Below are 23,394 nucleotides of genomic sequence, written 5' to 3'. Positions count from 1 at the left end.
TTCATGACTCATATTTGATGAATAATCATTAATAACATTAAGGGCCAATTGTTTCAACTTCGTGGTAAGTTAACTGATAGTTAAGGCCTAGTTCCACAACTTGCTTTAAACGGAGTTTAAACCAATGGTTAAAAGCAATAGTATATGCGCATATACTATTGCTTTTAACCATCGGTTTAGCTTTAAACTCCGTTTAAAGCAAGTTGTGAAACTAGGTCTAAATCATATGTCTGTTTTTGTCCAAGTTGAAGGAAAAACACAGACAAACGTATGATTTAACTATCGGTTAACTTACCGAGGTCCAGTTCCATAACTTGCTTTAAACTCCGTTTAAAGCAAATTGTGGAACTGGGTCCGAGAAGTTGGAACAACCGGCCCTTAGGCTCAGTTCCACAACTTGCTTTAAACTCCGTTTAAAGCAAGTTGTGGAACTAGGCCGTAATGTCACGTTTTGCTTCGTTTGCATTTGACAACATTTAATGTTTACATACACATTATTAGGAATGAAATAATAGTATTATTTGAACATAAAAGTGTAAACCCATTGTTAGCTTCAAGTTATTTAAGAAGTCCGGCTGTCCCGCCATTGAGTCGTACTACTACTCGATCATATAAAAAGAATCCATTTTATTCTCAAATAGTATGACTCAACGACACGTTTCATTCTCGAGGATTTTCATTTTCAACTTTCACGTTTTTTATTCCTAAATGAGTTAAATCAAAATTAAATTATATTATATAATTATACTAGAAATTCCATTAATTCCATTAAATTCCATCTTTATCATTTTCTCTCTCTCTCTCTCTCTCTCTCTCTCTCTCTCTCTCTCAAAGTTGTGGAATTTGTACTTATCATTTTATTTGTAATATTTACACACTACGGCTTCCCCGTCCAAGATCCAAGTTGCGCATCAAAACGCGGCCTAAGCTTCGGGCGTAGACCGAGCATGTTCCATATCCCTGATAGCGAGAGCTCAGCGGATATAATGACGTCAGAAACGAGCAGCAGCAAGCAGTGGATGCCAACGAAGTGATACATCATCGACGAAGTGATTCAGTATCGGTGTGCCTCGGCGTTCTCGTTTAATGCGGCCAATTTTACGAGTAATATCGTTGCTTTTGTCTCAAATCAGCTATAAAACGACAGAAAGAATCGTCGGTGGCGTACTTTCCCCATTTTTATGCAGGTATTGGATTCGTCCTTGCAGTCTTTCTGTGCCAGCTTATGCGAAGGACCTGACGCTCTTGGTTTTCCTGACGAAAAATTATCAAGAAAGATAGATAGAAGCGTGTAACAAACGTGTGAAATTAACGATCCAATCCCGGGAATGAAACGTACGCGTAAATCGTTGTCGCGGAGTACTACGAGCTTATTGTCACACGCGTTTGTCGAGAATAAGAATAGCAGAAATAATGAATGATATTTAAACTCAATGTGACAGCTTTTGTTTCGTAGATACCACAATCGGGCGATTTGAATCTCGATAATTTTTATTCACTCGCAAAATTTACCCACTTTTTCTAGCGACATATTTCTGAACACGTATATTTGCAAAAGTAAGACAAAAGAAAATGAGAAAAAATATGGGAAAGTGCAACTGTAGAGAATAGAAACTCGTGTTTGAAAGATATCTAGCGCTTCTTTCTTTTAATTTGATGGCAGTTTTATCCTTAAAAGCTTATACATATATTTAATTAATTTAAAATGCTAATTTTGTTGTTGATTAATATAAATTAAGTTTGAGAAACTTTGTTCCTTTACTTAGGCTATAAGATCTGCCAACAAATATTTTCTGTTCCAATTATTCTATAACTAATTGATTTTTACAAAAAATGCAGATACACATCAATATTATTTTCAAGGGAACCATATAATTGTGATAAATTTAATTATATTACTTTATCTCTTTAATTGGGGCAATTACTACCCAAAAAATCTTAATTCAAAATTTGACTTCAAAAAATATTCGCTCAAATTGGAAAGAATAAACTCTGCTATGAAGAGAAATAAAATATTTTTAAAATAATACATATATCATTTGACTCCCATTGCTATTTAAAATTTTTTGGAAGCTACTCCAATTACAGAGATGAAATAATATAATTAAATTTATCACAATCATACAATCCCCTTAAAAACAATATTGACATGTATCAGAATTTTTAACAAAAATTTGTTGGTTATAGAATAATCAGGTTGGAATGTTCTCATTGGTAGATCCTGTATGTTCAAAAATTTTGCATGATTTTGGATATTGTGATATATATTGGGAGTTCTATGAGATATATCCAAATCAGAATATTATAAAACAGAAACATGATATAATATTCTGTGTTTTTTAGAATAAACATTAATATATCGCAAATATGTCTGATCATTTTGGGCCGATCACCTTGAAATGGGATCCCAAAAACTTGGAGATACGAACTATGTCTGTGGAGAAGACATTAGAGCCATTGGTGCTCCAAGTTACCACATTGGTAAACACAAAGGGGCCCAGCAAGAAAAAGAAAGGCAAATCAAAGAGGGCTAGCGCACTCGTCGGGACTGTGGAGAAGGCGACTGCTAATTTCATTGAGAAGGGTGAAAAGATTGCTTATGAGAATCCAGATATCACAGCAGAAATGTTGAGTGCAGTGGAGGAAGTGAGAAAGACTGGTGCAGCTATGAGCATTGCTGCTAGGTACAGTAATCCTCCTTATCTATATTTAAGTATTATCTATATTTGAGTAGTAAAGGGTACATTATCTCCCTGTGCGTGCGCATCACATTCGTTTAAAATCTGACGATTGTATGTATAGAGAATTCTCCGAAGATCCGTGTTCGTCGTTGAAACGCGGCAACATGGTGCGCGCCGCGAGGAATTTATTGTCAGCGGTGACGAGATTGCTTATTCTCGCGGACATGGTGGACGTCCACTTGCTCCTGAAGTCGTTGTATGTCGTGGAGGACGATCTGAAGAAGTTGAAAAACGCCTCCTCGCAGGGTGAATTGATGCAGAACATTAAAGAGTTTGGCAGGAATGCCACTGAGTTGATTCAGCAGGCAGCCAAACGTCAGCATGAATTAAAGGATCCACAGCTAAGAGATGACTTGGCGGCTGCGAGGGCGGTCCTGAAGAAACATTCCACTATGTTGTTGACCGCGTCCAAAGTGTTCGTGCGACATCCTGACTTAGCGGCTGCCAAAGCGAATCGCGATTACGTGCTGAAGCAGGTGTGCGAGGCAGTGAACACCATAAATGACGTAGCTCAAGGGAAAACGCCGCCCGACGGCCAGCACCCGTACGACGGCCCAGGCGAATTGGCCGCCGCGTTGGACGACTTTGACGAAAGAATGGTGATGTCACCGCTCGCGTACAACGAGGTGCGCACGCGACCGAGTCTCGAGGAAAGATTGGAGAGCATCATCAGCGGCGCGGCCTTAATGGCAGACTCGTCGTGCACTCGAGACGAACGTAGAGAACGCATCGTCGCCGAGTGCAACGCGGTCAGGCAGGCACTTCAGGATCTTCTAAGCGAATACATGAACAACGTAAGTAGAGCCTGATAATGAATGCAATTCGACAAAAGCAATGCGCGTATGAAACGTTCAAAAAATCTGAAACGACATCAGAGAACATAGAGTCTCTCAATTAGGTAGATACACGATACATATGTCGTTATTAATTATAATTTGTATGCACGTATGAATGCGATTATATGAAGCGTGTGTGTGTGTGTGTGTGCGTGTGTCTGTCTACGATGATTTATTATTTTTTCTACATATTCACTGAAACATTCATTCTGTTGGTTTGTTTTTGTCGGTGATGGCAGTTACAACGTGCTCAGGGTGGGAAACGGGTAAATATGCGAAAGTATAATCATACACGCTCTCTTTGTATTTTATTCTCATTGCATATTTACTGCAATTAAGTACCTCTCGTATGTTCTCAATGCGTCAGTACCACGTTACTCTTTAGATCTCTCACACACTACTGACGCATATTCCATTCTATAACCAGCACTAATTATCATAGATCACGACTAGCTATACGCCCACAATTAGTTTTTTTCTTTCTCTTCCTCTGTCTTTCTTTCTCTCTGCACTGTTACAAGTATCAAATGACTAATATCTCACTTGGTAGAGTTGTGTAAAATAACAGAGTGTACAAAGGTAGCCTCGGCGGAGAGCTGAGTCACATCGTTGATATATTTGTAAATAACGCTTGCTGCAAATACGCTGCTACGAAGAGTCGCGATAATCGTAATTATGTGTAAATAATACTCTGCAATATATTTCGTACTTTTATCTGTATTTTAACAACGTACATACATTATCTCAGTAATCGGCGAGTCTCACCACATGTTCTTTTGCGAATTAACATCTTTGTTTCTGTATCATTGGAATTTTGGATTTAAACTAACAATGAGACGGTATCGAGCGTCGAGCAACCGTTCACAGTTGTAAATTTAAATCAAGCGCGAGAACACCGCTGCTAATCCGTCCGAGATGAAGAACAATGCGAATATGTTGACAGATGGGTGTGAAGGAGCAATCTGAAGGCTTAGAGAGAGCGATAGATCACATGTGTAGGAAAACTCGTGATCTTCGTAGACAGTTGCGCAAAGCCGTGGTGGATCATGTGTCGGACAGTTTCCTGGAGACAAGTGTGCCGTTGTTGGTCTTAATCGAAGCGGCACGCAACGGCCGGGACCAGGAGGTGGAGGAATACGCGCTTGTTTTCACGGAACACGCGAATAAACTCGTGGAGGTAAGCGCACCAGCTTATTCAAGACGAGCAGAGAGTCGTTCTCAGATTTAAAGATTCTTTCGAACACCTCAAGTCAAGTGCAAAGTCTCTTATCTTAAGATATCCCGTACAACGACACGTTTTGCATTCGTTGAAAACATTCACATGTGTGAACAGGTCGCCAATTTGGTGTGCAGCATGTCCGGCAACGAGGACGGTGTAAAGATGGTGCGCTACGCCGCCGCGCAGATTGAGAACTTATGCCCGCAGGTGATCAACGCGGCGCGCGTGTTGGCCGCGCGAAACCGCTCGAAAGCAGCGCTGGATAACATGGAGGTATTCCGTCAAGCATGGGAGAATCAAGTGCGAGTTCTGACGGAGGCTGTGGACGACATTACGACGATCGACGATTTCTTAGCAGTCTCTGAGAATCATATTTTGGAAGATGTCAACAAGTGTGTCTTGGCCTTGCAAGAGGGTGACGCTGATACTCTGGACAGAACGGCAGGCGCGATTCGCGGCCGCTCTGCCAGAGTGTGCAACGTCGTGCAGGCCGAGATGGACAACTATGAGCCGTGTATTTATACCAAGCGAGTCCTTGAGGCAGTGAAGGTCCTCAGGGAACAAGTGATGCCTAAGTTTGCTCAACGAGTAGAAGTGGCGGTGGACGCCTTAGGTAGCAATCCAGCGAAGGATGTGGACGAGAATGATTTCATTGACGCATCTAGACTGGTATACGACGGAGTCCGCGAGATCAGACGTGCCGTGTTGATGAACAGGGTAAGAGAAATTCCCGACGGTCTCACGACGGTCTATCTTTGCCTCGTCAGTTTTAACTCGCTCTCTTTTTTTAGGCGGACGAGGACTTAGATCCCGAAGACGTGGAACTGGATGAGCACTACACGTTGGAAACACGCAGCAAGTCCAGCGCGCAGACCGGAGAACATGGCGTGGATGAGTACCCGGAGATCAGTGGCATCACGACCGCCCGTGAAGCCATGAGGAAAATGCCGGAGGAGGACAAGCAAAAAATCTTGCAGCAAGTGGAGTACTTTAAGAGCGAGAAGCTGAAGTTCGACAAGGAGGTAGCCAAGTGGGACGATGCCGGAAATGACATTATAGTCTTGGCCAAGCACATGTGTATGATCATGATGGAGATGACGGACTTCACACGAGGCAGAGGTCCCTTGAAGACAACTATGGACGTTATAAACGCGGCGAAAAAGATCTCCGAAGCCGGCACGAAATTGGACAAGTTGACGAGGCAGATCGCCGATCAGTGTCCGGAAAGCTCCACGAAGAAGGATCTCTTGGCTTATCTGCAACGTATAGCGCTTTATTGCCATCAAATGAACATTACGAGCAAAGTAAAGGCAGATGTGCAAAACATCAGTGGGGAACTGATTGTCTCCGGCCTAGACAGCGCGACCTCCCTCATACAGGCCGCTAAGAATCTGATGAATGCTGTTGTGCTTACTGTAAAGGCTTCCTACGTCGCTTCTACCAAGTATCCCCGACAATCTACGGTAACGGTAAGTTCTGATAATTTTTATTCTCAACCAAGTGCTTTGAATCGCGTTTCGAAAATTAAGAGTAGAATATTAAAAAGAAAAACTTACAACGCTGAATCATCTTAAACTTACATGTTGAGTATCATTTTAAACTTCTAAGATTACTATAAATAATCGCTCATATCCCATTCTCTCATATTTTTTTTTTGCTGTTCATTAACGGATTTCCAGTATGTAAGTATATATCATGTTAACGAATCATTCATTCATGAACATTGTGAAACCTTTTTTTGTTAAGATCCCGCTGTGTATTAAAAAGATTTTAGAGGGGGATTTAACATCAGACTGTGAATTGTTTTATGCGATATATGGCGCACAATATTGACAGAGAGTAAATTTAATTTGACGACATGCATTTATGGTTTGTTTTTATTTCCAGTCTCCCATCGTCATATGGAAGATGAAGGCCCCGGAGAAAAAACCGTTGGTACGCCCCGAGAGACCCGAGGAAGTGAGAGCGAAAGTGCGTAAAGGATCGCAAAAGAAAGTACAGAACCCTATACACGCACTCTCAGAGTTTCAGAGCCCCACCGAAAGCGTGTAAACTTCTCGATGTAAGTAAACGAAAACGGAAATAACGTATAGCATATATGGCAGCATCATCTTTCGACAGTCGTAAAAAGGCCAAGATATTTTATTTTCGACGAAATTTGAATGCGCAGGATATCTGTTGATCATTACGCGCTACGTTACACATACGGATGTATACAGGGTATTTACAAAAAAGGGTTCAAATAATTGTTCATTGCTCTGACAATATTAATTTTTCGGTCCACTTTAGGCTCCTTTTCCTCCATTTTGTGAATACTATCTGCCCTTAAAGTCCTAAGCCCTCCTTTTAAATATCCTGTGTATACATATATACATACATATATAAACATATACTTAAGTATATTAATTATATCTGTTCTTGATCGAGAACACAATACCCGTAACAAAAAGTGAATATGCATGATCCCTAAAATGAATATAACCGATCGAATTCTCATCGAGGGAGATTTCAATAATACGAATTTATCAGAACTCCGATATATACTCCGCGTGCATTCTCAATACAAGGGCACAATCGACGGCAATGGCTTTGAATTGCAGATCGTATTCGTTTTGCAGTAATTGTACGCCGATGATTATCTTCCGTATTTTTGAGACCTCTTACTCTTACTCCGTGGAACCAAATGCGGTTCCTTATGCTAGATTCTTTTAGCTGTAAGATTGATACGTACACATTTCACTTATACGATATATCACAAAGGCCCCGATATTTTCTATACATTAATTTATTTTTCGACAATAAAATATTTCTTACATGACCGATATTTTGGATTACTTGATATAAGATCGGTATTGATAATTTTACGTATGTTTATTCAATATTCTACTTGAACACGATATTCGTTATAATATCGGAATTAGAAGGAAATCAATGTAAGAACTTTTCTCTTAGGGAATCTACTATATCTTCTGATAGAAAAAGATTAAGCTCAGACAAGGTCGATATAAATCGTTGACGCAAGAATATCTAAACCGAGCATGTACTGTTAATTTAAGCAATTTACGGCTCTTCGGATTATTATTCGGTTGGATGGCCTGTGGATAAAGCCTCGGGATTGCCAGGGGAACCGTACATACGTGACAATGTATCGAGCTGGTAATAAACTGATGCATTCTTTTGAAGATGCTACTTCATTGTTTTACAAACATCATAATTCTTCTAGCGCGAGCTGACACAAAGTTAAATATATTCGAAGAAACCACGGGGCGGGGAAATGTTCAAAGTATCAACAACGTAACTTTCCCCTTACCTTAATTAGACTTTCTTCTCATGAAATGCTCGATTTAGATATTCCTATGTCGATGATACAAACTATGAATTAACACAGTATTCTATCGAAATAAAGAGACTGCAGATTAAAGTATTTAGTATATTAACTTGTATATAAATAAACATAATTACAATGTTATGGACGAATATTATTTTCGATTTTTGTATCATGAACATCTGAATAAGAAAGCGTATGCGAAGAAATGAATTCTACGGTATTCCTATTTAGTCCATATCGATCAACGATAATAATCTTTCACTGACAATTTAACTATAATAATAATGATAGTAATAATAATAATAATAACAACAATAATCCAATATATCAGGAATCTTTTTAACGTTACATGTGAGGCATATATTGTACTTCATGTAATGTACCTGCAGTATTGGCAAAACTCGTATTACTGAAAGGCCAAAAGAAACTCTGGATGCAGTATGGTATATATATCGTATATATACGGTGGCTCTATATTGAATAATTCTACATATACTACTATTTATAAATACGTATATGAAATGTTTCTCGTATTTTGTAATATATATATAGATCAAGACCTATATATAGAGTATTGTGATCGTACACATAAAAAACGGTTTCCTATCACCTATATAAAAAAGAAAAAAAAACATAAAATAAAGTGCAGTTTATATATTAAAGACACGAATTCGACGTGCTCATTGCAACATCAGACATCATACTTTTTCGATGCCGTTATTCTCTTTTGCGTCAAATTTAGCCTTCGTTTCATGCAAAACGTGCAACGGTAACTCTCACATTAATCAGAACGAAAGAAACGCAGTACTGTAAAATTTATGGACCTTACATCATTTTGGAAATAATTAATTGCCCATACATTATTCCAATACCTCAATATAGACCATTATATCACAATAGGTTGCAGATTTTGTATAAAATCAAATTCTACTTTATTATACAAAGTGAATGCCAATGTACGATATAACAAATTTTGGCATCATCCGTTTTTTATTGTAACAAAACAAATATTCTAATTATATTGCAGTTACTTTTAAGACTAAGATATTGTAATCGATATGCTGCCAAATATAAAGTGATGCTTTTCTCATAATAATAATTAATAATTGTTCGTTCTTTAGCATGTGTGCGCGTCAATTTATTTTCTCACTTAACATTATTCACACACACACACACACACACACGCGCGCACACACACACACACACACACACACACACACACACACACACACACACACACACACATACTTACATACACCACACAAGCAAATACACATAGTGTTTCTCCAACATTATCTGGGATAGGAATTAATAACAGAAACTAATCCTCGTCTACATTTTAATACATATATCTGTATTTCGTTTTATGCTACATGTTAAATGCTACAAAAAAAATAAAGGGCAGGCACGAAGAAAACCACAAATGCAAAAATTCACTGGAAATGACAAAATACATTATATATGTATAAGTTAAAATATAGTATATATATATAGATATATAATATATATAAAAGTAATATCACCTATATATCTCTTTTGAATTAATATACTAATCATTTTACAATCCAACGTACGTCGCATTGCACAAAGTAAAATATAGTAACGGAGAATATGACAATTATAACCCATTTTTCTCCACGAAACGCGTTACTTAAAGTGGAAATTATATTTTTATATGTCATTTTGCTTTTGTACTTTTTTTTTGATTAACATAACGCTAAAATGATATAGTTAATTTCCATAAACACACGCAAGGGATCGAACTTTCTCACGGTAAATTCGAGATACAATATTGGTATTGATTACTGTGTAGATACGTATAACCGGTTATAACGATTTACGATGTTGTATGACTGCTGCTTATTGTAGTACTGCTTTTCATATTGTACTATATAAGAAGATTACAGCTGCACATGTTTTATACCTAAAATAATCTAACATTCTTAATATTACATATCGTATAGAAACAGGAAATATATATCGATGTATGCAAGTGGATTAGGAGAAAGAAAAGTTTACAATAATTATCAAGAATCCGAGACAGGTGTAAGAAGCGCAACAAGCCTAAGAGATTATGCGAACAAATTATGCTATACACATTTGTAAGTATTACAAATTTCAGTTCGTAAGTTTGTTGTGATGCAATTTCTAGTGTCATGCGTAATGTATCGTTAAAGTTTTGATACCTGACGATATTGAGACAAAGTTAAATTTGTACAATTTGAACAATAATGAGATACACATATGTGTACAGTTATAATATACATTTCCCGCACGCAACAACTGCTTTACCTATATGATTTGCAAACGAGAATCGCATTTATATATATCCACATACTTTCTCTTTCTACGTAAGAATGAATTTTGCGGATCTCAGAGAACAAAAGTTTAAGTCATACGTGACGCAAATTAGACGAGTAAATCCTTAGATGTAGATTAATGATCAGAACGCGCGCGCGCGCACACACACACATACACACATACGTACGTATGTGTGTGTGTGTATATGTGTGTCAACTTTGCATTATAAGCAGAATAAGATAGTATTGCAAACGATTTTCTATATTATACAGAATCTACATTAGCAATTGTAAAATAAGGATTAAAGGGTGGATACGACCTACTTCAGATATTAAAGCTGACGTAAAAATGGACGTGAAATCAGTCTCTGGTTTAGACTCGCATTGATTTGATTTTTTCAGAGTATTGCGCGAATTTGTAATTTCCTTGTACCTTCGGTTTATTAAACGTAACATAAAGAGTAATAAAGGCAATTACTGCTGATCGCGGTAGCTCTATTTCTGTAATTTTCAGTGTTCACTATAAATGATAATGTGTAAAAGGCAATATCCAATAACCGCCAAGGATACGAGGTTTGTGGTATGAATATATAAATTACAATATATATATATATATATATATCATATACCTCGTATGTCTTCTCGATAGAATAAACGGTAGTGAGCAAGGCAAAGAATTTTCAAAGTAAATTACAGTATATTGCAAGGGACTGACGTGATGTCTCATATGTGTATAATGTATATTTAATAAACTTAGTAACGTTCTGTCCTGTTAATCACAGTTTCCACATTGATGTTGAACCAGGTTGTGACTAAAACAGCGCGCACTTACCATATACAATGTATACAATAAAGTATACAATGCAAATACATAACAGTATATAGATATATCTCAATATATAGACCCTATTAAAATTTATACATTCACTCGTAATTATTAAAAAAGAATGGCAAATATCACGTAAGTGGCACAAATACGTTTTAATCACCACCGCGTAATCCTTGGATCGCAAAAAGTTTGATTTCAAATTTACAAGATTCGATTAGTTTTTCTCATTTCAAGTTGACCAAAAGTCACAGAGCCATGCAACTTGAAAAAAATCATCTTCGTTAATCGTTTAAAAAGCAATCACATAGCAGGGAAAATAACAAATATTATACAAATATATGTGATATCCATGAATATAATGAGTATATATATATATATATTAATATTATGTTCTAGCAAAAATTAAATCAACCTTCTTGCTATTCAAGCTAATTAATTTGAAGTACATTCACCATTTACTCTATCTTCGTTATGTTTCATCGAGATTACACTCTATATGGTCTACAGTCTCCTAAATTTTGAAATATTATCTCATGCAAATTGGTTTAAAAAATAAGTAAGCAATGTGCTGATTCTCGGTTTCACTAAAAAGAGTTGTAAAAAGAGTCCCTCACAGCCTAAGTAAGACTTTCACTTGAGATCTTTAAGTTTGTTGAACGAATGCTGAGAAGCAGGACTCGACGATGTTTCTCGTATACGTTTTAAACGAATTGTTAGTTAGACACGCGTCAAGTCCCGAGAAATATCCAAAATTTGAAAAATATGGCTTAAAAAGTTGCAACGGTATTATTGAAAAGGAAATTATTTCGTGTGGAATAATAAGTCGAAAATGTATGAATAAAATCTTTTCACGTAAGGTTCATATATTGTCATATATTTTCCATATGTTAAATTCAAAGTTATGACCTTTCGGGGGGTTTCTGTCTTACTCTTCCAAATTATGAAATTAGTACTTTTCGGGACTTGCGTTTCTACCAAATTCCTGAATAAAATAATACAATCGCATAAATAATAAATCTTTTTCTCCGACTATACACGCTCGCAACTGATGGTACCAGTTTTATCTATCTGATGAAATATTCATCACAAAATAATACATCTCCGATATACATGATTATTAGAGTATCTCGCGATCATAATGTAACATGTCCTGCTAACAATTCTGCAAACATCATCTTCTATTATAAGTATTACAAAAGGAACTCTCTTGAGGAAAGTTTTCATTGGACACGATGTATATCAAGCTGTAAAACTCATGACTGTGAAAAATTTTACAGCTTGATAAAGTATAAAAGATAAAAGAGTTACATAATCTTTAGCATGATAAGATCTGATCGAGACATACATACATAAGATATAAACATAATTTACAAGATAATGTGTATGTGTAGGTAGGTGTGTGTAGGTGTGTATCATTGCCTTGACTCTACAAACTTATTTAAGTCTATAAAGGATCTAGTACACATTCCTTCAGTCCAACTCAACTTGAACTGCAGGTTATTTCGATCAATATACAATATAGTAATTTATAATTATATATGCAAGTTAAAAAAACACAAATGCTATAAGCATTTATCTCTGCGAAAACATGATTGAATAAGAGATATATAAATTGCAAATTTCCTTTAACGAGTGATTTGTATACATGATCGTTCGTTTTGCTCCGGCAAGAAATATAATAATTCTTCACTCAATATCGCGTGATATTTCTGGTCTATAAAAATTTCGGTAGCACATTATTTTTCACCCGGTTGCGTAACTGATATTAAGTTCTGGACTGACGCGCATCGATGGCGCGACATTCCAACTCGCGTACTTTACATCTTTGTACGTACAGTCACAGTCATTGAACTTCTAAACACGGTTCACTTAATACAATTGTCCGATTGGAAATAGTAGACTCTCTAGCCATTACGTATAGCCCGACTTTACATGACTTAAACGTAAGCGGGTAAAGTTAAATTTTCGACGTTGACTCGACGGCTCCTGACGATGTACTTACCGTCGTCGTTTTGATCGCTGGAACAAACTCAGCTGCGTCCGGATTTAGCGTGCTCTGCAAGTTTACAACCACCACCATGTGACAATGACGACGATGAAGATAATTGCAAACGGTTGATACAAAGAATTCTGTTTCTTTCTTTTTAAAGGGAAATGAAAAGGATGGACTTTGGTCCTGTACCTGCTTGGCAAGATCATCCTGCATTTTGAGATTACTGAGTTGCTGACAGAGTTCAGTCGTGTTATTGTCGGAGGTCCCGGTAGCTGTGGACCATGCGGTCGAATTTATGTTCCTTTCGTGTTGCCTCTCCTCCTCCAACATTGCTTCCAAACACTCCTCCATCAGCTCCTCCTCTTCTAATTGTTGGAGTACCTGCGGTGAAATGTCGTGGAATAAAAGAGGAATTTTCAGAAACTCTGTGTTTACGTGCCAAGTACCTGTTTGTCAAACTCTTCCTCATTCTCCATCCACAGGTACTCGGAGAAATCTCCATCGCCTGTTGCTGGCACTTCTGCCTCGGTATCAATGTTGTTGTCCACATAGGAAATGATACCTGTGTCGTGCCCATAATAACCATTGCCTGACCCGTTGTTTGGAATCTTCATTTTCATAGCCAGTATATTTAACGGCGTTAATCTGTTAATTATCCGCAAAATCCCTTTTATCAATATTTAGCGTATAATCAGGAGAAAAATGCCTCTCTTTGCGGCCATGTTAAGAAATCATATTCAATTCACCGTGTTACAAAAGGGCAAGTTTTTCGCTATTTACGTTTGCACCAGAGAACAACGTATATTTTCGCATACACCAGCAACGCAGACGATGCTGTGCACAGTAATGTTCAAGCGAACGAAAATCGTGATAAACACAGGGACCTTCTCTTTCCTCAACGTCTTCCACGAGCGTCAAAGAGACGCGAACCCGCGTACCCGCTTGTAAACACACAATGGAGCAACTCCGTCGGCGATCAATCGTGTCCACACCGGCTTTATTTTGCCCACGCGAAATCCGTCTATATGCGTGTCTCTGAGAAAGAGAGAGAGAGAGAGAGAGAGGGGGGGGGAGAGGGAGAAAAAGAGAAAGAGAGAAGCGAACGAGAGAGGAAGAGGGAACAGAGACGGGCAAAAGTTTACTTTCAAGGCGGTGCCTGACGAAATGCACAACCTTGAGCCGATCAGCTCGCCAGACGCGGCCGAGACGAGGGTCAACAATGAAGCGAGCGAGCGAGCAGAGACGTTGGCAACGACGGTGTCCCGGCGTTTCTCGCCGCGCATATGGAAACGTGCGCGCGATCTCTCGATTCGTCGTCCGTCGTTTTTCGGTGCACACGAGACGTGACCTGGTATTTACCTTTAATTTGCCACTCGGTCACCGGACGATTCGCGCGGACAACGTTCTCTGTTCCTTAACGGTGCATAACACGGCTTCACGCGAGGATCATTGTATCGCTTGACAGATGCGCTCGCGGCGGTCGACCATCTTTGCGCGAGAAGCGCGTATGCATCGCTGCTATACATATGTGCTATCGCATATCGGATATACGAGATCGCTCTCGTCCGGTCCGCGTGAAATCGTTCGTTCACGCATGCTGGAGCGAGAACGGGCGAGCCGATGAGAGCGCGAGGGAACGGACGAACGCGACGCGTTCTATCGTCTATCATCGGCCGTCTGTGTACACGCTCGCACATCATGACGACGATGACGACGACGACGACGACGATGACAACGACGACGACGACGACGACGACGGGCAACGAACGATGAACGGCACTTACGCGGAGGAGACGACGGGACGGCGGCGAGGGATGGGGACGGACGGGACACGCACATGCGACACGTACCTTCTGCTTGATTCGGCTCTCCCGTGTTCCGCTGTCGTCGTGATAATCGTCGGCGGCGGCGTCGTCGTCGTAGTCGTCGCGTCGTGCGAAATGCAATTTACGCAGTTCACGGCGGCCGAAATACGTGTCGTTCGACGCAAATTAACGCTCGCACAGTGCTGCCACCGGCGTCGAGAGCTGGGGCCAGCGCGCGACTGCGGCGTTGGTAAATAACAGATTCGCCAGTTCGAGGGAATGATAATCCCGACGAGACTGCAACTCCGTTGCGCGTCGAGCCGAGCGAGGACGGCCGGTTGTTTCCTCTTCGTGTCTACCGCTGAAGCGATTGTCTTCCTCGTTACCGTTAGCAGAACTTAAAGGTAGTAATATACAGCGTTGTATCTCCTGCAGTTTGTCATATATGCCTATACCGCGAAACGCGTATAAACAAGAATATATAAAGAAAGCGTCGGTATATCGGCTTGCGTGACGCGCGCGTATTTAGAAAATCGATCGGGTAATCGTTTGCCGCATTTGGTGGTACCCAAAAATGTGTGAATTTCAATGGTTACCGCAAGCGGAGAGATAAATGGAATTTAGATTTGTCAAATTAACTTTGGCAACTTTACCGCGATTTTCTTCACATGAGAGATTATCGTAGCTCGATGTAATGTTCATTCGTCACCGACAGGTGGCGGCACGTAGGTCGTTTGAGAGTCAAGTATCGTCGCGGCTCGCCGCCGGTAGATGGCGGGCGTATGCCGCTTGAGAGCCGCGCGAAGTCGTGCGCGAATTTAATTTATACGTCGCGGCCGAAAGTTCTGGAAACTATCGTGCGTGTCAAACTATGGGACGATTTAGACGGTGAAAATTTGCAGTCATGCGTTACGCGAGGTGTCTCGGCTCCTGGAAACTCGGCGCTCTGGCGTGTTACCTGTTCGGGAATGTAATTGCGATCGACGATAGGCAGGGTTTCGGACACATGTTCAAGTGGAGGAACTTGGAAGAAGCCTTCGACGAGGCTAGAATCGTCAGGAAGCCGATATTCCTCCTGATCTACAAGAGTGGCTGCCCCACTTGCGAGAAGCTGAAACCCAAATTCAGGAACTCGCTCAGAATCCACGATCTCAGCCAGCAGTGAGTATAACCTCTCTCTTGCGATGTACCAACCGCTCTGTTCCGATTCTCGAAATTGCTATTTTCATCGACGTAACCTCGCGACTCGATCGCGAATTTTATCTTATCCCAATGAACATTAACTCGACATCGAAGTGTTATATAATTTCTCTCTCAACGATGTAAATGTTACATACAACGTATGTTATATTGCACTTGTGTTGATGCGAAAATTAACATAATTAACATAAAAAATATCGTCGCATTTATGATTTTTACATCATGAGGGAATGGTCGAAGGTGAACCTTTAGAGATATAAAACTTTAGAGATATAAAATAGAATGGAGCAGTTATACGCTCCGTTCAGTTTAAAGTGAGTTCACTTGAGTAGACTTTTATGATAATCAAGTTGATTAGCAAGGTAGAAATTGAGAAAAATGCCAACTATGCAAATGCGCGGCGTTTAGTCGTATTTCTATAGTGAGAAAAACCGTCCGTACGTTGATTGTCGATCTAATGTCGAGCTAATTCATTGCATGCACGACGCGACAACGTAGCTTCGTTATGGTGAACGCGAGGAAAGGTGAGATGTCCGCGAAAGACGAGGCGAGATTTCAACCAGACGGAACCTACGTCCCTAGAATCTTGTTCTTCACCTCGGACGGCGAGTTTATGGAAGACGTTTATAATCGTCATCCGAAAGCCGACAACAAGTGTAAATACTTTTACAGTAACACGACTCAGATAATAGACAGCATGCTTTTAGCATTGGAACGCTGTCCAAAGGAGTCATAATCTTAAAAAAGAAAAAAACAAATTATATAAAATAACACTTTGAAATTAAAACGACGCGCATGATAATACTTTTTCGATAAGTTGAATGCACTCTAAATTATAATCGTTCTATCAACCGTATGTTAATGACTGAGATTGAATAAATCTGTCTTCAAGCTAGAAATGAAAAATATAAATACAATTCAATTAAAAAGAAATCAATTTTCGAAAGAATTAATTAATTAATATTATTATATTAATAATAATTAGATTTATATTAAAAATAATTGGATTAATATAATAAATATTAATTATTTTTCGAAAGAATCCAAAAGCAGCAAAATATCTTCAAGTCAGACCAAGTACGGACGACTGAAGATTGTGGACCAGAGATCGAATTCAACGATCCGCTAATTTCGATTCTCGCTTTGTCGCGATTGACCAAGTTTCAATCTGCAAATCCACAATCCTCAGTCTCCATGCGCTGTTCAAGAGTACGTAGAGTACTCGACCGCCGAAATCGGCGAATCGATTCGCGATTTGTGTAATTCGCGTTATCGACAGACTGTCACAAGGAGCAAAATAGCGTGACGAAAAAATCAATTTAAGTTGAGTCGCGTCCAGATAGGTCCAGACTTGTGTCGTATCACCGTATCGTATAATGATCGCGTATCGTAATCGACCAAATGTAGACGGAACACTGTATCGGTTTTGCGTATCGAGGGTGACACGCAGATACGATTCGACTATTTCAAGTCAGTATTTTGTTTTTAGTTTTCCACCTAACACGCATTCGTATCCTTGGTTCCACGTAACCTCCCGCAGAGATGATGTCTCTTTCTCACCAGTGAGCTGCTACTAGCTACATTTTTCTTCATTATTTATTGAAGAAGAAAGGAAGGAAGGAAGCACGATGGTGATGCGACGCAAGTCTACACCTGATTTACGGCATCCCGTTCACATCTGGCCGATCATGATATGCAATTATGATAGAGTACGGTGATGCGTAACAAGTCTAGACCCACCTTTAGAGTCCACCTCTCATGGTCTCGAGGAGGACTCTTCTTTCCCAGCGTTCGAGTCTGCGCCTGTACGTCGCCAATTCGATGCGCTGAGTCCGATATTACGGGCGACCTATAGCGAGCCCGCAAAGGTAGGCTTGACGGCGCTTGCGTTTGCAACAGTTGCCAGATGGCAAAGCTGCCAGGCATTGGCCGACGAGATCGCAACCAAGAAGTCGCAACCCCTCGTAACCACGCCCATTTCATCCCTTCCGTGCACACGCGCCTGTTACATATATATGTATATGACGTGATGCACGCAACGCGTATCAAAATCGGCCTTGCCCATTTTTTTTTTTTTTAATGACCAAATGGTCTGAAGAGCAGATGGCTCGCTACATCGTTGGTCGAATCGAGAATCCGAACGCGATGCAACGCTTCTTTGCTTCATCGCAGTTGTCCAATAATTTACATCTCGAAATTGCACATTTTTCTCGAAAGCGACCTCGCATCGCGGTGCAGATCGCTTTGTCGCACTCGGAGCGTGCAAGATCGCGGCGACAAAGTGCTGAAGAGGCGCGACCGCGATCGAACGCATCTATTACCTCACTCGCGCCGCGAGACACCCGCGTCAGCGAATATTCCTCGCGGAAATCGCGTTGTTCGGGTCATCCGGAAAATCCAGAGAAATATTCGCGCGACTGAATGTTCCGCGGACCATTTGTCGAAACGGTCAATCGGTATCTGCTTTCAAACATCTTGTGCAAATTACTTGAATTTACATAACGGCCACCAGAGGCGTTTCGCTCGGAGAAGAACAAGAAAGAACGCCCGCTTCCGATGAACCAGATTCGGCTAGAAGAGCCTGAAATTCCGTTACGAAACCGCCCTCGGTTCTGTCGTCGTCGCGCTAATTCAACGAAATTCTCTCCTCCACGCAAACCCTTCGAGAGACCTAATTCTCTCGGCCTTCCTCACGCACGAGGGGAGGAAGAAAGAGAGACAGAGAGAGAGAGAGAGAGAGAGAGAGAGAGAGAGAGAGAGAGAGAGAGAGAGAGAGAGAGAGAGAGAGAGAAATCGTCGGTGTGTCAAATTGACTCGAGCAAGGATGAAACGCGGCGGCGGTATCGCGCATATATCGCGGGCATACGTTTTCGCGACGGACGGATTTCGCAGGGAGCGAGGCGCAGGAGGAGGAAGAGCAGGAGGAGGAAGAGGAGGAGGAGGAAGAGGAGGAGGAGGAGGAGGAGGAGGAGGAGGAGGAGGAAGAGGAGGAGGAAGGGATGAGGAGAGCTTACGCACATCCGTACGTTATGTATGGATCTCTCCGCGGACGGTTCTGTGTTTGAAGGGTTGCAGATAATATATAGCCCGTTTCGGCGGAGAGTGCTTTTTAGCTTTGACCGTTTCATCCGGTGGCGGACCGAGTGCCCGGACCGGCCAACCAACCAACCAACCAACCAACCAACCAACCGGTCGGTCGGTCGTCGGTCGGTCGGTCGGTCGGTCGTGGGGCTATCGCGCCCCGTAATATCGCGCCCCCGCGTCGCCCGTGCGCACCTATATCTCCATGTCCGTCACTTTTTTTTCCACTTCGCCCGCAGAATCCTGACCACTCCGCTCTCCTCCTCCCCTCCGCCCCTCTGGCCCGATAGCCGGGGGCGGCTTTAAAAAATGAGCCGGGACATTATTTCTGCGCACCCCCTCCGTGGCTCCTACACGACTGACCGATCCAGTCCCTCTCTCTCTCTCTCTCCCTCTCTCGTATTCTCTCACCCCTTCCTCCGTCCCCAACGTCGTTTCCGCCGGCGCAGCTTGCAATGTGCCGCATCAGCGAATGTGCAAAAATGAAGAGAGCGAAAGAGAGAGAGAGAGAGAGAGAGAGAGAGAGAGAGAGAGAGAGAGAGAGGGAGAGAGAGGGAGGAAGAGGAGTCGCGCGAAGGGTGGCGGATAGTGGTGGACGAAGCCTCGGGGTGGACGAGAGATCGAGAGATCGAGATGGGAGAGAGGGAGGAGAGGAAGAATTATATATCTCTCGTGCGAGAGTGTATGTGTGGGTGTGCGTGTGTCTCTCATTCGTCCGTCTGTCTGTCCGTTCGTTCGTTCGTCCGTTCGCACGGTCGTTTCGGCTCGGATATGGATATGCCCGTGTGGATATATCGGGAGAGAACCAGGGAGCCATTTTCAATTCAATCTGTTAAAAGCACGTCAAAAAGTCATACGGTATTTCACCGGCGCGGTAGATCGCGACGAGATCGCGGCGGCTTCATTGCGACCCGACAGCGGCGTGAATAGCGTACACACCGGCGTGCACGGTTCGTCCACGTGCGTTTGTGTGCACCGACGTTTGTGTGTCATCCGGCGGTGTCATCCGTAGCGATGCTGAGACATCAATCGTTATCGTCTTGGCAACTGTCGATGAGGCGCGAGCCCGTCTCGGTTGGCACGTCGAGAAGCTTAACGCATCTTAATCTTGATAAACAAATTCGTTGTAAAAAAATTAAATGTCTGCCAGGAATGAAGGATTTGCAGAATTGAAGGGTGAAAAGGGGAGAGGAAGAGGAAGGAGAGATATATCGTAGATGTATTTTTGTAATTTTCAATTGTTAAATTCAAAGCGCCGCCGTTTGTCTGGAAATTTGCAGTGAATATAAGAGAATATAGTTGCGAAACCATGTTTCCTGAGCAAAAAAACATGCTTGCAATGATGTTTTTTTATCGCATTCTGGGTTCCATTAAAAAAAAAAAAATTGCACATCTCGAATTAGTAAATTTTTACACGTGTTTTTTTCTTTTTATATCAGATTGAAATCTCCATCCGACGAGATCCGTATAATCTTTCCGACGAAACGATCGTTGTATTCATCGTGTCGAGCAGGTTACATCGAGGCGCATGCAAGCACCTCTTACCCTGCAATTGCTTTGTGCGGCTTTGACGTGGCGACTATAATCTAATCTCGCTTATCCGATCGCGCGTCGCCGATTCTCTCGATCTCGGGCGGTCGTCTAGTGTCGCGGGGTCAACTCGACGTTTGCAAACATCGTAATTCGATATTGCCGCGATCTTGATCTTGATCTCACCCTGTTTACCTAGGGGGAGTACAGCCCGAGGGAAATCTCGAGTGCGTGGGCGAACAATGCTCCGCTCCGAGCCACTCGACATCGCAGATAAACCGGATACTTTTCGGAAACATTTCGAGCACGGGAATTAAAGACCGTGGGAGAGTTCGCTGTATCGATCTTTCTTGCGAAGCGTCAAAGAAATGCGCGAATCATGCGAATGATGAATGATATCTAAGTTTGTGAACGTACGCATGTATATTTCGCAAACTTTTGTCTGTTAAAAAAAAAACTGAATGATTTATAGCGCATTTGCAAAGACGATATCGTTTTGCGGTGAACACAAGAACTTATCGGGAAATACGTCTCACTTCCTGCGAATGATAAATATTAGACGACAAACTGAAAATAACGTGGGTGTTTCAGTGACAGAACGTCGATAGTTTGAAAATTCTCAGTAATCGAAAACTAGAGAATCATGGGCGAGATATAAATTGCGAACGACTATACATATAAAAAAGCATGAAGAAATCAACGAACATAAAAGTCTCCCTCGATATCCTCTTCGACAAACTTCGAGCGAATCGCTGATACATGAACGTCCTGTTGTCCGACAATTTTATATCGAGAATTACAAAACTGTATGAAGAAGATGACAAAACAGAGATTTAAATCCACATTATCCGAAAGTAATTTATATCGGCCTGTCGCCTGAGAGAAAAGTTCGACGGACGCGACCCTTTTCACCGGTTTGTAATTTTCCGCGATAGCAATTTCAAATGACATTCCGCAGAGACGAAAGCGTGCGATTCCCGATATTCGCGCTCGTCTCATGACTCCTCGAATTTTGCGTTTCGGCTTGTACGAAAAGTGCGTGATACTTTATAAAGCGGGCATGTATTGGCGTGCCTCTCTATTGGTTTATTGATTTCTCCATCGGCGCGCGTATTTGCTTTGAGTGGCCGATACGCGAGAGTAAAAAAAAAACCAGGGTCCGTGCCCGTGCGGCACATATGTATACTCATATATATATATATATATATATATCATGCATGTACCGCGGCGTGAGCGTACACACCTTCACGTGCGCGATACTTTAAAAATTGCTCAAATTTGCTCGCCGTCCAATTGAAAAATCCCTTCGCGTGTGTCGCGAAAAAAGCGCCGCCCGCGATTATATTTATTGCGCGCTCTCCTCGATGACGCCCGGCGCGCGACTCCGATTTCTGATTCGATTGCCAAATTACAATGTGAATAATTTGGACCGAGCGGAAATTGCGCGTGACGCGCGACACGACTCGCGACACAAATGCGCGAGAGAACTCCCCCACTCTCCGCCACCCTCCGCCGCGCGCGATTTATCGAAACGGCCGAGAAAGACGTATATGGATAACGCTAGATATACGTATTAAGCTCGACAATGGCGCTTTTTCACCTTACCACCTTGCCCGCGTGAAACCAGTTTCAGCCTCGCGGATTAGCTCTGTGTCGTGTAAACCTGTTTTCTTTCTCTCTCTTTCTCTTCTTCTCCCTGTGTGAGTCTCTCCTCCCCGAGTAGCCACTCTTACATCGTACGCCCCTCTCAGGACGCGATCCCCTTCGCGTCGCGATTTATACATTCGTAAAGAAATATATCGGAGCATATGAGACGACCGACACCGCGATTGTTACTTTCCGAGCTTAGAAACGCGTACAAGGACAAACGGGAGCGGCTCCTTTTGCGACTCCACGCGCGTCTACATTAAATATATCACGTGCTTCTCGGTGGTGGTAGTTTAGGTTGGGCAAAAGGGTAGGTAGGTAAGTAGGTAGTTATATATAGGTGGGTTGGCGGGGTGAGTAGGTAGGTAGGTAGAAACGTAGAGAGATACGGGATCCAAATCATAATGCGCACAATGCTTTTATTCTATTCTCATTGCGGGGTAAATAACATCTGTACATTAGATCACTATAAAATCGGCCGCCATTGGCGAAACGACAATAGGGCTGTTCTCTCTTTCTCTTTCTCTCTCTCTCTCTCTCTCTCTCTCTCTCTCTCTCTCTCCATCTCTCTTTCCCCCTCCCGCTGCCCATTCAAATCTCATTGTACAATATGATTCAAAGAAGGCTCGTCGCGATGACGGTGTTGGTTGCGGTTTATAGACCGTATCAAGCGAAAGAGAGCGAAGCGGCATGAGAGGGAGGGTGAAACTCTTCGGGGGGAGACATAAGGGGGCGGCGGGGATCTCGAGGAGGAGAGAGAGAGAAGGAGAGAGAGAGAGAGAGAGAGAGAGAGAGAGAGAGAGAGAGAGAGAGAGAGAGAGAGAGAGAGAGAGAGAGAGAGAGAGAGAGAGAGAGAGAGAGAGAGAGAGAGAGAGGGTGATAGAG

General features: G+C 41.7%; 3 protein-coding genes across 5 annotated transcripts; 2 read left to right on the top strand and 1 right to left on the bottom strand.

The window, feature by feature from the left end:
* The first annotated feature begins 957 nt into the window (after positions 1–957).
* On the top strand, positions 958–8,884 carry alpha-Cat (catenin alpha). Of its 2 annotated transcripts, XM_019842182.2 has the most exons (8): positions 958–1,187; positions 2,344–2,684; positions 2,803–3,535; positions 3,817–3,843; positions 4,521–4,754; positions 4,911–5,513; positions 5,588–6,265; positions 6,684–8,884. In XM_019842182.2, exons 2-8 carry the CDS (start codon positions 2,368–2,370, stop codon positions 6,846–6,848), a joined length of 2,757 nt encoding a protein of 918 aa, XP_019697741.1. In that variant the 5' UTR covers positions 958–1,187; positions 2,344–2,367; the 3' UTR covers positions 6,849–8,884. The 2 variants fall into 2 exon arrangements, with proteins under 2 accessions (XP_019697741.1, XP_011142122.1); XM_011143820.3 differs by lacking the exon at positions 3,817–3,843 and having other exon boundaries at positions 960–1,187.
* A 3,207-nt stretch (positions 8,885–12,091) lies between these two features.
* Positions 12,092–15,261, bottom strand: Paip2 (polyA-binding protein interacting protein 2). 2 transcript variants are annotated; one of them, XM_011143815.3, is made up of 4 exons: positions 15,097–15,261; positions 13,693–13,891; positions 13,436–13,627; positions 12,092–13,309 (listed from the first exon to the last, which is right to left on the bottom strand). In XM_011143815.3, the coding sequence occupies exons 2-4, from the start codon at positions 13,864–13,866 to the stop codon at positions 13,211–13,213; spliced, it is 465 nt and encodes a 154-aa protein (XP_011142117.1). In that variant the 5' UTR covers positions 13,867–13,891; positions 15,097–15,261; the 3' UTR covers positions 12,092–13,210. The 2 variants fall into 2 exon arrangements, with proteins under 2 accessions (XP_011142117.1, XP_011142118.1); XM_011143816.3 differs by lacking the exon at positions 15,097–15,261 and adding an exon at positions 14,606–14,840.
* Positions 15,262–15,955: 694 nt separating this feature from the next.
* On the top strand, positions 15,956–16,987 carry LOC105184875 (thioredoxin domain-containing protein 12). Its single transcript, XM_011143986.1, has 2 exons — positions 15,956–16,212; positions 16,750–16,987. Exons 1-2 carry the CDS (start codon positions 15,956–15,958, stop codon positions 16,985–16,987), a joined length of 495 nt encoding a protein of 164 aa, XP_011142288.1.
* Positions 16,988–23,394: the final 6,407 nt, after the last annotated feature.

Source organism: Harpegnathos saltator, unplaced genomic scaffold, assembly GCF_003227715.2.
Source record: "Harpegnathos saltator strain DR-91 unplaced genomic scaffold, Hsal_v8.6 scaffold1, whole genome shotgun sequence".
Classification (NCBI taxonomy): Eukaryota; Metazoa; Arthropoda; class Insecta; order Hymenoptera; family Formicidae; genus Harpegnathos; species Harpegnathos saltator.
This window is presented reverse-complemented; position numbering and strand designations above follow the sequence as displayed.

Excerpts from the sequence above, each read along its gene's own strand:
- alpha-Cat (XM_019842182.2), top strand. The coding sequence starts at position 2,368 with ATGTCTGATCATTTTGGGCCGATCACCTTGAAATGGGATCCCAAAAAC. Across the intron at positions 3,536-3,816 it reads TAAGCGAATACATGAACAAC|TTACAACGTGCTCAGGGTGG; the intron begins GTAAGTAGAGCC and ends CGGTGATGGCAG. Across the intron at positions 3,844-4,520 it reads GTGCTCAGGGTGGGAAACGG|ATGGGTGTGAAGGAGCAATC; the intron begins GTAAATATGCGA and ends ATATGTTGACAG.
- Paip2 (XM_011143815.3), bottom strand. The coding sequence starts at position 13,866 with ATGAAAATGAAGATTCCAAACAACGGGTCAGGCAATGGTTATTATGGG. Across the intron at positions 13,628-13,692 it reads AGGAAGAGTTTGACAAACAG|GTACTCCAACAATTAGAAGA; the intron begins GTACTTGGCACG and ends ATTTCACCGCAG. Across the intron at positions 13,310-13,435 it reads AGGATGATCTTGCCAAGCAG|AGCACGCTAAATCCGGACGC; the intron begins GTACAGGACCAA and ends GTAAACTTGCAG.
- LOC105184875 (XM_011143986.1), top strand. The coding sequence starts at position 15,956 with ATGCGTTACGCGAGGTGTCTCGGCTCCTGGAAACTCGGCGCTCTGGCG. Across the intron at positions 16,213-16,749 it reads ATCCACGATCTCAGCCAGCA|CTTCGTTATGGTGAACGCGA; the intron begins GTGAGTATAACC and ends GCGACAACGTAG.